Source organism: Saccoglossus kowalevskii, chromosome 9 (genome assembly GCF_978046115.1).
Source record: "Saccoglossus kowalevskii chromosome 9, keSacKowa6.1, whole genome shotgun sequence".
NCBI classification, from domain to species: domain Eukaryota; kingdom Metazoa; phylum Hemichordata; class Enteropneusta; family Harrimaniidae; genus Saccoglossus; species Saccoglossus kowalevskii.
This window is the reverse complement of record NC_140649.1, coordinates 5,250,081-5,263,597: the sequence shown is the minus strand read 5'-3', so window position 1 is coordinate 5,263,597 and position 13,517 is coordinate 5,250,081. Positions and strand designations below refer to the sequence as shown.

General features: G+C 34.8%; 1 protein-coding gene across 1 annotated transcript; it reads right to left on the bottom strand.

The window, feature by feature from the left end:
* Positions 1 to 374: 374 nt before the first annotated feature.
* Positions 375 to 13,492, bottom strand: LOC100370336 (ATPase ASNA1 homolog). The gene is made up of 7 exons (XM_006825556.3): positions 13,158 to 13,492; positions 10,603 to 10,808; positions 6,062 to 6,152; positions 5,417 to 5,567; positions 4,240 to 4,347; positions 3,606 to 3,809; positions 375 to 2,421 (listed from the first exon to the last, which is right to left on the bottom strand). The coding sequence occupies exons 1-7, from the start codon at positions 13,292 to 13,294 to the stop codon at positions 2,293 to 2,295; spliced, it is 1,026 nt and encodes a 341-aa protein (XP_006825619.3). The 5' UTR covers positions 13,295 to 13,492; the 3' UTR covers positions 375 to 2,292.
* Positions 13,493 to 13,517: the final 25 nt, after the last annotated feature.

Genomic DNA, 13,517 nt, shown 5'->3' with positions numbered 1-13,517 from the left:
AACAATTCCATGCTTTTTTAGATCGTTTTACTGTAAACTACTAGTACTTTATTTTTTTGCGAGTCTGGTAAACCATGTAATTCTGACTTCACTGGGGTCTTTGGAACAGTGTGTGACAATCAAAACCTTGCACAGAATCCCACAAACTAATATCACAAAACTGATCAATTTATAATATAGTATAAAAAAGCATAATGGAATACTGTAGAATACTTTTAAATTATTTTTGCTTGGAATTGATTTTCGCAATTTTTGTTGAAAGAAGAATTCAGTGAAAGTGAAAATAAAAATAAAATCCAGACCTATTTTACATTCAACTCATCAAAAATCAGTGAAAATAGATTCCATACAAAACACCCAAAAAGCCTATTCAGTGAAATTAAAATAAAGTATTTTATAGTCGTGTAAACCATTGCCAGTTTTAATATGTACAAAATATCAATGTTAACCCTTTCACCACTCAACATCATAACGTAACCTTCCACACTGTAGGGCAGTACTATCTACATGTAGTTTATGAAGAATATTGTGCAAAACATATTTAACTGAAGAGAATCAGGAAAAAATGTCACTCTTCAACTGTAAACTAATATTGGGAGGTAGAAGATAAAATTGTGAGATGAAAACAAAGTTAAGCTCAGAACAAATTATTTATGCTTCTTGTCACAATCTTCATAAACATCAGTTATAAATACAGGTGTCATACCTTTTTCTAAAGGTTTTTGTCAAAATTCCAGAAAATCTAAATAAAAGCACACTTTATAATAATTTAAAATAATAAAGAATAAAACAAACTTTCTGGGCAATGCATTATGGGGGAAATGGCAACATTTTTATTGTTACTTGTTTTTAAATTACAAAAAAGCTGGGGAATATATGTGAATTAGAGAAAAATTTCATTGAAAATTGGTTTTACGTCAACTAAGCATGTTCTACCGAGTTGGAGTCTGCAATTGACTTGAGGCAGTCTACGGAGGGGGCTATTTACAATTAACATCAAATTGAAAGCTCACATATTTACACATAGGTTCTCAATAATAGGCAGGTGCAATGTAGTGGGTAATTCAGTGATATGGTTTGGTGATTTATTAAGACATGCACATAGATGGAAATCACATGGTTAACCAACTGAGATATCTGAAAAAAACCTTCAATTAAGGGCAATGCAATGCAAATACAATACATTTCACACACACCCCCCGATAAGAGCCACCAAGAATAGAATGGTTTTGTCAACTTTTAACATTCTTTCTCTAAAAAAGACTGCAACATTTTAAGAACTATATTCCCTGATTTATATATTCTCTAAATCATACTATATGCCACATGTAGTTGTGTATGGAATCCAGAGGTATACGTATCAATATCAATTGTCCTCATAAAATATTCACCATGGTATTTTTTGAAATGATGAATTTATATTGAGTCAACTTTCATTAATTTGTTCTTGCTCAATTGTGTGTGTCCACTTGCACCTTACATAATGACTGATTTGAGGAAGAACAGCAGTTGACGAAGAGATCTTTCAAGCAACAACTGAAGTTGCATTATGGGAAATTTTCGATAAACATGGTTATCTTACGAGGCTGAAGAAAAATAACAAAAATAATACCAAAATACCAATTTGTACTACCAATTTGTACCACCAAAATAGCTGGCATATTTGGCTCCAGTGGAAGGTGCGTGTACATTGTACTCAATATTCCACCCAGTAACATTGTGCATCTATTGTAGGAGCACTTCTATAACAGAAGATATGGTAACTTAAGGTAGAAGCATACTCATGAATTCAAATACCCAGAATTTATTCATTTTCTAATAAATTGTACTTACGGTACGGGTAATGTAAGGATATTGACCTAATTTTTGAGAAAATTGTGGTTGTATTTTAATGGATAATGGCCATTTTTTCAGTATTATAGTGCTTTTACCATACCTATGGCAGAGATATGCCATATCTCAAATTGTAGGCAAATTGTGACATAGGCTGAAAAAATAATATATTATGAATGGTGGGGTACTTTTTGCTGTCCTCAAAAATCTGGGTTTTAAAAAGAGTCAAAAAATGCAATTTTTCTTTAACATTGTGCTCTATGGAAGTGTTCTAAAAATAGCAATTTTTGAAATATATTAGGACAAGTTTCTCAAAATACGTAGGCTTCTACCTTAATGAAAGAAAGTGTGTGAAACTATAGTGACTGGTGACACAGGGTAACTGTGTCAATGTACATGGGTTCACTCTGACTCTAATAAATTAGATAGCATATTTTTATTGAGAAGAAAATGTGAATTCTATGATTTTGTTGGATCATACGGTGTAACAAGATTTTTAGAGAACTTCTCTATCATGTCAACCCCTCTAACTTCATGGTCAAGTAATGGTAACTTTGTTACATTGAAATCTTCATATAAATCTTCAATCTGTTGCAGAAAAGAAAAAGTAAACATAGTGAAACTGTAGGAGACATGTTCAAATATTTCCAGGTGAGCAAGCATCTATAATAATCAATATATTGAGTTTTGTAATCTGATTAACACCAGAGTGTAGGTAGAGGATAGGGTCAGTTATGTATGGTCACCAATATACGGCTGTTCCCGACAGTGTGTAGCCGCTGTTGTACAGGCACTGGTATAAGGCCAATGCTTTGGAGCTGCTAGTGGCCAATAATGTATGACTGTCTGTGTACAGCTGATTGTGTATGGCAAATAGTATATGGCGACGTATGGGTGCCAGTTTATAAATGCCAAGTATGGTTGATGGTATAACTGTCTGTGTATGGCTGTATATAGTAGACAGTTTATGGCCAACGATGTACGACAGTTGGTGTGAGGCCGATGGTTTATAGCAAGCAGTATATGGTCAACAGTGACTAGCTGCCATTTTTCTTGGCAGTGTATGGCCGATGACATATAGCCACAGGTATGACTGCCAGTGTATAAGCAACAGTACATAAGACTGACGGTATATGGCCGATGGAGTGTGGCTGCCAACATACAGAAAAATGATTCACCAAAAACTTATTTCTGCAGTGTTCTGGCAATACAGCTAGTTTTCATATATAGGAGTCATGTCTTCCTAATTTTATCATTCCATCCTCACAGTATTCTCAATATAGTTGCAATTTTGTTGATTCAGTACTTTCACATAACATTTAAAGGATGGTGGTGACCACGCAGTACATTGTTTTAATGTGTGGTAAATAATGTATAATATATGCTGCAAGTGACCCATATCAAAAAGATGTGGACCAATCACAATCACCCTTTATGAAGAAGGAAACTGACAGCAATATGTGATTTTTCATTCATTACGAGATCTCACGAATGTTGAATGTCTGCTCCAAAATTCAAATGATTAGATTTAGAAATGAAATCTCTTGCTTTCATAGTACAATGTAGAAATGCTGATCTTTGAGAGGAGAATATGTCATTGCGATACCTTTACTTCATTCAAATTGACCATCATCAAATGTGTATACCCAAAATACTGTTTTGACGCTACTATGACCGTTGTTCGTCTTGTTTTTTCATTCCATTTCAAGTGAAACGAGGGGTCTCACAGAAAACAGATAATAAACTATTATTATAGTATAAATAGTACGTACCTGATCTAAATACTTTGCTTGAAGTTTATACCGAGCCGAACACATCTTGCACGCTGTGGGACATTTTCGATCAAGATACAGTAACTGATTTACAACAATATTATGCGTATCAATTTTACACTTTGTTAGTTCTTGTACAAGCCTTTCTGTCTCGTATAAGGATAAAAATTCTGATATGCACACACATACAAAAGTTGTTTGGTCCTGAAATTGAAATGAAACACAGAGTCAATATATCGTCAGAGATACAAACATAGAGAGGGACCTTTGTAGTAACGCTTTGAGTTCCATCATTTTTACTAGCAATACATATTTATGCAAATAAGCAAATTTCACACTGTCATGTAGACAGGATCTGAGCAATGATTTGTGAAAAATAAATATGTACAAGGTTTGCTACAACCGAGAAGAAAAAGTTTATGGTCATCACGTACATAGATTTTTGGGAACAAATTGACGAGTGACTTCTAATTTTTTTTTCTGAGTCTAATAGACCATACGGTAAACACATGTACATGTGACTATGTAAGTAATAGCCAGTCAGCAAGTACCCATCATGTTAGGCTTTGACAGACTACATTCCTAACTGGATCAGATCAGAACAGTATATCTAGAAATTTCCCAGCATGCTTACAGGATTCCTGAACTGTTCATTGACTTGTCTTATCACTGGTAAAGCTTCTTCTATTCTACCTGTCATTTGGTCAGCACTTATGTCACCCATGCCAAGGAGACTGCTCATCTGAAACACAGAAACAACAAAAAATGGTTAAAAGGCTCAGCAAATTTGATGTAAACCCATCCTCAGTGTATTTTGCTAAAAATTTGAATTGAAATTGTTCCTAGGTCTGAACTATGTTTCCTTGAAGTTTCCATGGCAGCATCCATCTGGAAGTCCATTACCAAGGCAAGATGTACAAAACAACAAAATAAGTTGTTCAGATTTGTGAGCACTGATTTGTGGAGCACATGTGTGTAAATGTACTACTACTGTGCTACAAATGTATCAGCACAACTAGACAAATTATACACCACACATTGCATTGTGTTTATCTATGCCAGAGTTGACTTTTGCTACTGATACAAACAGACATAAAAGTATATGGATAGGAGTAATCACAATGGCTATCTCATATACATCTGAAGATCATACATTTGTACGACTCTCACATTAACATTTTGAGTGGCATAATTTTTCCTGAAAAAATTTATATGCATTTCTATGTACTAATTGCTCTGATAATTTTATTCATAATTGTTTAAAAATAAGAAAAACAAGCCATGCATGAAACAATGCTTGTGGTTTAAAATTTCAGACCTTCATAAGTTCAAAAATGAGACATGTGCAAAATCTGGTTTCAGACATTTAAAAATTACTGTGTAGTGTAGTGTAATTTTGATTGGATGACAATCTGACTGCATGAGTGCATATGATATACAAGTACAAAGGTTGAAGTGTTCCTCCAGGCATGTCTTAAATATCATACATGTACGTATATGGAAGTGTATTTGCATGGTTGACTTTGACACTTGAAGGGTTAACCAACATTTTCAAGATTAAACCAAACAGCATTCTTTTTGTAACAGCATAGCACTCAACCAAATAACAGCCTGTAAGGCATACAATTGGTTTACCACTCTGTTAAGTTTCCATAACAACCAAAATCTATGACACTATGACACATAATCATACACACTCCATATTTCTGATGCAGAACTTTTAGTTTGATCATTTAAGTGTCATCTCGTGCATTTCAATCTTGGTATAATTCTCCTCTGAGCACTAAAAAAAATATATTTCACAAACATACCTGATTTATGAATGGATTTAGTTGAGATTTGAGCCGGAGAATTTTGCCTAAACCTTTTTCAACGATTGCCGGGAATGAAAGGAGCCTGAGTGTATGGCCAGTGGGTGCTGTATCAAACACCACAACAGAGAAATTCATACTCTTAACTAACCTGAAAAAAGGAAAGAATTTATAATTCATATATTACACCCACACATTACAATTAAACCTCAATTAACTCAACACCTAAGCTGTTTTTCACACTGAGTTGCTCGATAACACTCAAAAAATTCAATTTTTCTGCATTAACTGGCAAAACAACACCAACAAAATCGCATAATTGGATAAATAGTAGTCTAACAATCAAGCAGACTGCTGTTTTGGTGAGTGTATTGTGTGATTTTATTCTGAAACAAGACATATTCGAGTATACAGTGATACACTATACGGAAGTTGCATACTCTTTCCCATTTTCTACAGTAGACTGGAGTTATATAACTAATTCAACCCTAGCTCGACTTTAGCCACTGTGTTGAGTAAGCAGAAATTGAGAATCAAACATCCTGTCAAAACCCTGTTGCATAATGGTATGTTCTAGTCAATTCCAACTGCTTGTGAAACACTTTGGAATGCACTGAGCAGTGTTATTTCTTATTTCACACCTACCTCATCACTTCCGCATAACTCATCGCTTCATCAACACCAGGGAATGCTCCCATTATTTCTTGAAACATAGCTTTACCAACATTCACAGGATCTGAATGAAACAAATTAAGCATGTTTACCTCCTTGAACCTCATTTTTTATTTTTTTTTATGTAATTTTCTATTATTTCTATAATTTTGGATCAGATGAACATAATTTCTTATTAGCTACAAGTTTTGATCAAAAAAAAAAATGGGAGAAAATTTCATGTGTTCATTTCTACAAAAATTGAACTATGCCCTTCACTGGATTGAGTTTAGCTTTTTTCACAGATAAATGAAATCCACTGAATTAAATCTACGTGAACTGAGTTAAACACTTCACTGGTCAATCCATGAATATGCTGAATATATGTAAAGTAAATGATATAACCAAAATACCAATATTAATTCAACTTCTAGTTTATATCTGACAAGTCATTGATGTACAGTACAAAAGCTGGTTTCAAACAAGAACGGGCAATGCTTTGCGGCTTCAGGGAAAAACTGGACAATGTGTTTCAAACAAAAACTGTACAATGCCTTGTAGTTTCAGAGAAGAGAATACAATTCATAAGTTGTCCCAACATTACCATACTTAAACACTCAATATCTGAGTTATGCAACTTTTTCAAGGTTATTGATATATTCAATCTGAATAAATTAGGATTTTTTTAATTATGATTTTCATTTTGGCACACATGTATTATTTAAAAATATATATATTTAATAGGTGATTTTCTGTACAATTGCGAGATCTCGCGAGATGCATGAAAGACGCGCGTCGAACGTCTGCCGCAAAAATCGAACGATTTGATTTTGAACTCGAATTTCCTTATTTCGACAGAGGAATATTGCTTCCGAATACCCTTACTTAATCAAAATTGCATATCATCAAATGTGGACAGCACATTATTAAGCATGGAAATGTCCCCAAAATACATTCGCGTTTGTCGAATCCCACGCGATGTTTGACGCCACTACGACGCCATGACCTTTGTTTGTCCTGTTTTTACGTTCGATTTCCCGCATAACGCGTGATTCTCGCAGTGTACGGAAAATGGTCTATTACCAGGTATTATTTAGTCATATTTTTTTATTTTAACATATTTGCCAGCAGTTGGTAATGGAGAATGTCAATAATAGTTAAAATATCACAAAATAAGAAAAATAAAATATAAATTACTATATTTGCCTTTTCATAAATGCATCTCTGATAGAAGTACATACAGTGGCCCCTCGCTAAGTCGCGCCTCGGTAAGTCGCGATTCGGCTAAGTCGCGGGTACTTGGATGGCTCCCAAAATTTCTATTGTGTTTTGACAGCAATTTTGAAGTACAAAGACTAATGTTTCGTGGCATAGTGTTTTTAACTAACCGTTAAAGAGACAACTTAACACCCACTGTCCGTCAATTGCTGAGACGCAATGGGTGACAGTGGCCTTACTCAAGGTGTCAACAGGGGTGTCGAGTAGTGACCGTACGTACTTCTTGGCCGATCCCATTTTGGTATACCTCTACAAAAACTCGCTACAATGAGTTGAATTCATAGAATTCTGATCTCTATTTCTCAATTGAGCAGCATGTCAAAGCGAAAGCTATACAGCCTGTTCGTACACCATAAACTCACGGCGATCGACCGTGTCAAACCAAGTTAAGGGTTGCACGTGGTTGAGCCCACTATTCGTGGGAGGGTAAACAATGAAAAGTAAATTTGTTTTCAAAGTTGACCAAGAGGCGGGACTGAACAGAAAAACAAGCGAAAGTGTCCGACAATGATGACACCGATAAAGCTGTTTACGTTTCTTTAAGAACGGTCTGCCGGAACTCCACTATCTGGTCCCATCACCCAATGCAAAGCATACAACTCAGATATGACGACTTTGAATTTAAGGCCAGTTCAGGGTGGTTCTTGCGATGGCAAAGAAGACACGCTATCGACACACGCAGTCTCAATCCAAGGCGAAGCTCGATCTGGGAACATTGACGCTGTCGGAACTTTTCCCGAAAAACTGAGAGAAATTATCTATGAAGGTGGTTATTTTGATGAACATGTTTGGAAGCTGTTACCGTCGAAGTCGCAAGCAACAGCAAGCGGCCCACATAATATCAGACACAAACAAAATAATCAACGCAATGTTTACAGCAAACATAATCATGATTTTATTCGAATACTGCCTGACACATGTGATGATACATCAATTAACTAAACCGAGGGTTTATATGTGCTTTTTATATGTTTTTCAATGCACGACCTCCCTCTTTCACGACGTCCCTCGGTAAGTCGCGGCCCTCGATAAGTTGCGGTTTTTGCTTGGATCCCAACACCCGCGACTTAGCGAGGGGCCACTGTATATACAAAATCATTGCATTTATTGTATAATGAATCATTGTTTGACTTTATTTGACCAAAGATGTCATTGATGTAAGTGCATATAATTCTACAAAGCAAATAGTGTATGAAATTTAAAAATCACATCATATTGAATTTTGATCAGATTGGGTTATTAGATTGATAAAAGTTAATTTTCAAAAATCAAAAGAACAAAAATGATCAAAGAAAGCTTAGAAAGAACTCCCGTGTGCTGAGAGTTTTGGAGACACATTACAAATTAATTCAAAATTACTTATACTTGAGATATTGATGGAATAGCTGAAAACTAATTATGCAAATAAGGTAACTAATATGAACAGATTTAAGTGTAAAACTAATAAGGTCTGCACAATGTACCAAGTTTCATTGAAATGTGATTAGAACCAAAAAAATATTAATTATTATACTAATTAGAGAATTAATATGAACAGATTTTAACCCAAAATTAATCAGACTGTCTATTGTCCTAGAGAATTTATGTACCAAGTTTTATTCAAATGTAATGATCAATACTTGAGATATCAGTATTAAATAATTATGTTAATTAGGTGATTAAGAAGCATAAATATTTACCAAAAACTAATATGGTGCATAGTCTTAGGTTCATTGAAATGTGATGGGTACTATTTAAAAGTTTCATTGAAATCCAATGAGTGGTTTTTAGACATCATAGAAAAGCAAAAAATTAACTAGTTATGCAAATTAGGTAATTAATAGGCACAATTATTTATCCCAAAATTAATCAGGTCTCTGCATAGTCCTAGAATATCTATGTCGCAAGTCTCATTGAAATGTGATGATTAGTACTTGAGATATCAGGTGAAAAGCTGAAAATTAACTAATTATGCTAATAAGGTGATTAATATGCACAAATATTTACCCAAAAACTAATTAGGTCTCTGCACAGTCCTCAAGTAACTATGTACCAAGTTTCATTGAAACGTGATCATTACTACTCGAAATATCAAAAGCTGAAAATTAATTAATTATGCAAATTAGGTAATTAATATGTACTGATATTACCCTAAAAACTATCAGGTATGTGCAGTGTCCCAAGTTTTATTGAAATGTTATGATTAGTACTTGAGATATCAGTGGAAAAGTCGAAAATTGATTAATCATTATGTAAATTAGGTAATTAATAATATTAACAGATTTTTACCCAAAACTAATCAAATCTACGCATTAGTTCAGAGCATCCATGTGCCAAGTTTCATTGAAATCCAATGAGTGGTTCTTCAAAAATCAGTGGAACAGTCATAGAACAGCTTAAAATCAGTTAATTATCATGCAAATTAGGTAATTAATATTCATAGATTTTTACCCAAAACTAATCAAATCTGCGCACTAGTTCAGAGCATCCATGTGCCAAATTTCATCAAAATCCAATGAGTGGTTCTTTAGATATCAGTGGAACAGTCTTGGAACAGCTAAAAATCAGCTAATTATCATGCAAATTAGGTAATTAATATTCATAGATTTTTACCAAAACCTAATCAACTCTGCGCATTATCCCAGAGCATCTATGTACCAAGTTTCACCAAAATTTGATTAGTGGTTCTTGAGATAACGGTGGAACAAAAAAAGTGACATACATACATACATACATACAGACATACAGACATACAGACAGGGTAACTGCAAAGACTCCCTTTTGTGCTTCGCACACGGGAGTCAAAAATGACTGCCATACTAATTTTAATTAATTAAACAATGTGCAAATCAAAAGTATATACTGTAAACTGCTATAATTTTGCAAACGACAATTTTTTGTGATTTTCTCATGTCAGTGAAACTGTATAGCAGTGAAAATTTCCCTGTGGTCCTAAAGACACAGTGTCTGTGACTTTCACAAAATTTCATCTTCACGAGTGCCATAAAATCATGAGATTGCAAGATTTTCTAACAGTGAAAATAAAGCAGTTTACAGTACACATGTACTTACATAACTGGGAGTCAGTGTGAGTATGGTATCTCACCAAAAACACAATTTTAGAGATGGGCTTGTATAAGAACAAATTAATACAGATATGTTGTACTGAATCATTCTCATGTTTAATTAACTTAATACAATGTACCATTACTCCATATCACATGGAGCCCTCACAACAGCATATGTTACATTTACATTAGATCTTAAAATACACATACCTGATTCATCAAAATAGTCATCAGGAAGCTCTGATAATCCAAGATTGGGATCAATTTCCATTGCATATAAATTGTTATAACCTCTTACAGGCGAGGGAACTTTGGTAAACTTCTGATCAAAAGCGTCTGAAATGTTGTGTGCGGGATCTGTGGATATTATCAGTACACTCTCTCTAACTTTTGACAACTGAACAGCAAGGCTGCAACTGTGTAAATAAAGTAAAAAAGAAAATTCTATACAACCCAGAGAATATTTTTAATTTATACATTGTACATGTACTCAGAAAAATACAATAAGAGTGGTTTGTTTTGCCACTGTATTATATTTCTTGTACCCTCAGGATTCCTCCTTACATGATATTTTAACCAAATTTTGCCAAATTTGAATAATTGAGTTTTTCATGGAAAAATCAAGGTTTCTGGCAGTTCATAGTTGTGTTTGATGAATATATTTGATTGAAACAGTGCCCCATAATTTGCTGTGAATCCATCTAATTTTGCCATAGCAGGATCGATGGTGGTGTTGAACGGGTAGCCATTGACTGAATATAAATTAGACCCACATTGATAATGCCGTGATTCCAGTGCTATAATGATAGTGGATCAATGTGGATAAAGCATATAAAAATGTGTATGTTGGATTATATTGAAGTCTCAGTAACAGTAATAGATCATGGAGGTTTACCAAAACAAAATGGCTATTTACCCCTCAGCTAGGCCATGTCTATAACCACTATTCGCTCAGTCACATTCAAATAATTACTAACTAACTAATGCGATGGGATGTGGTGTGCTTGGGTTGTTGTATCTTTTGCAAAATTTTTCAGGTCATCTTGTACCCCTTGTACCACGTGTTCTTTTTTAATTTTTTTTAAGCGGGTGAAAATTCGGTGTTAGGAATGAGAGGTACCGGTACATTGTATTACAATGCATTTCTGGTTTGTTTGTTATGTTTTAACGTAAACAGTGAATAATGAAAATGGATCAGTTGAAATAATCATGCTATTCACACTGCTGCAGCAAATAATGAATAGTTGAAATAATCATGCTATTCAAACTGCTGCAGCAAATAATGAATAGTTGAAATAATCATGCTATTCAAACTGCTGTAGAAAATAATGAATAGTGGAAATAAACATGCTATTTGAACTGCTGCAGCAAATACTGAATAGTGGAAATAGACATGCTATTCACACTGCTGCAGCAAATACTGAATAGTGGAAATAGACATGCTATTCAAACTGCGGTAGAGGATAATGAATAGTGGAAATAAACATGCCATTCGAACTGCTGCAGCAAATACTGAATAGTGGAAATAGACATGCTATTCACACTGCTGCAGCAAATACTGAATAGTGGAAATAGACATGCTATTCAAACTGCGGTAGAGGATAATGAATAGTGGAAATAAACATGCTATTCGAACTGCTGCAGCAAACACTGAATAGTGGAAATAGACGATGCTATTCACACTACTGCAGCAAATACTGAATAGTGGAAATAATCATGCTATTCACACTGCTGCAGCAAATACTGAATAGTGGAAATAGACATGTTATTCACACTGCTGCAGCAAATACTGAATAGTGGAAATAGACATGCTATTCACACTGCTGCAGCAAATACTGAATAGTGGATATCACATGCTATTCGAATTGCTGCAACAAATATTGAATAGTGGAAATAGACATGCTATTCACACTGCTGCAGCAAATACTGAATAGTGGAAATAAACATGCTATTCGAACTGCTGCAGCAAACACTGAATAGTGGAAATAGACATGCTATTCAAACTGCTGCAGCAAATACTGAATAGTGGAAATAGACGATGCTATTCACACTACTGCAGCAAATACTGAATAGTGGAAATAGACATGTTATTCACACTGCTGCAGCAAATACTGAATAGTGGAAATAGACATGCTATTCACACTGCTGCAGCAAATACTGAATAGTGGATATCACATGCTATTCGAATTGCTGCAACAAATATTGAATAGTGGAAATAGACATGCTATAATGTGAAGAGTAGAAACAGGCATACTATTTGCACTGCTGTGGGCGAATACCCACTGTCTCACAAAAAAACAGAAACCAATCAGTCAATCATGTACCAACAAATTTTCATAATCGCAAATCATTTTTCAAATGAAAATGATTGTACTGGTGATTTCAATAATACCATTTTCTGCTTTTGTATCATGTATGGAAGCGCAATTATAATTCAAGAAGCCCCTAAATGAGCCTCTCTGTTTAGTTTCAAAATTTAAATACTACAGCGTCTGCATCACTCAAAAATAATGTGACCCGGCAGTGTGTGCGAATTCGTGGAGTCCAGCGGATGATATACGTGTACTGTTCATCCGTATCTAAGAGACGAGTGGGTGAATCTGACCTACGCATAGTGAATGTTTGGTGTACGTGGACGTAGATGACAACGTCAACAAAAATATCGCCGAGAAGCTACATACGTTAAATCGGGACACGTCACCTCACTCAGCCGACCCGGTGTTTTTTTTCTGTATGTACCATTACGTAGATATCGTCTTACTCACCTGCACGTAGTTTTTCCCACACCTCCCTTTCCTCCGACAAACACCCATCTCAGTGTCGTCTGATCTAAGACATTTCTCAAAGATGGCTCAAGAGGCTCAAATTCACCATCGCTGACTGCATTACTGGAGGCTGCCATTTTGGAAACGAGTTCGGAAGCTTTACGCGAGCTCCAGGCTCGTTCCTGCTTGATTTGTCGAAGAAATTGGAAAGTTTAAATACAGTCAAATCTAACACTCAGTTCTTTTATATATTCTCGTAGAATAATTTAAAAGCATATTTTAATTGTATATGTTAATTCTTTATATTGTGAATAAGGAGTTATTACGCAATGGTTTCATCAGCTCTGGTTTGAGGAATAC

Coding starts and splice junctions, on each gene's coding strand:
- LOC100370336 (XM_006825556.3), bottom strand. CDS start 13,294: ATGGCAGCCTCCAGTAATGCAGTCAGCGATGGTGAATTTGAGCCTCTT. Junction 6,153..10,602: donor TGACTATTTTGATGAATCAG/GTATGTGTATTT, acceptor TGTTTCATTCAG/ATCCTGTGAATGTTGGTAAA. Junction 3,810..4,239: donor ATGAACAGTTCAGGAATCCT/GTAAGCATGCTG, acceptor TTTCAATTTCAG/GACCAAACAACTTTTGTATG.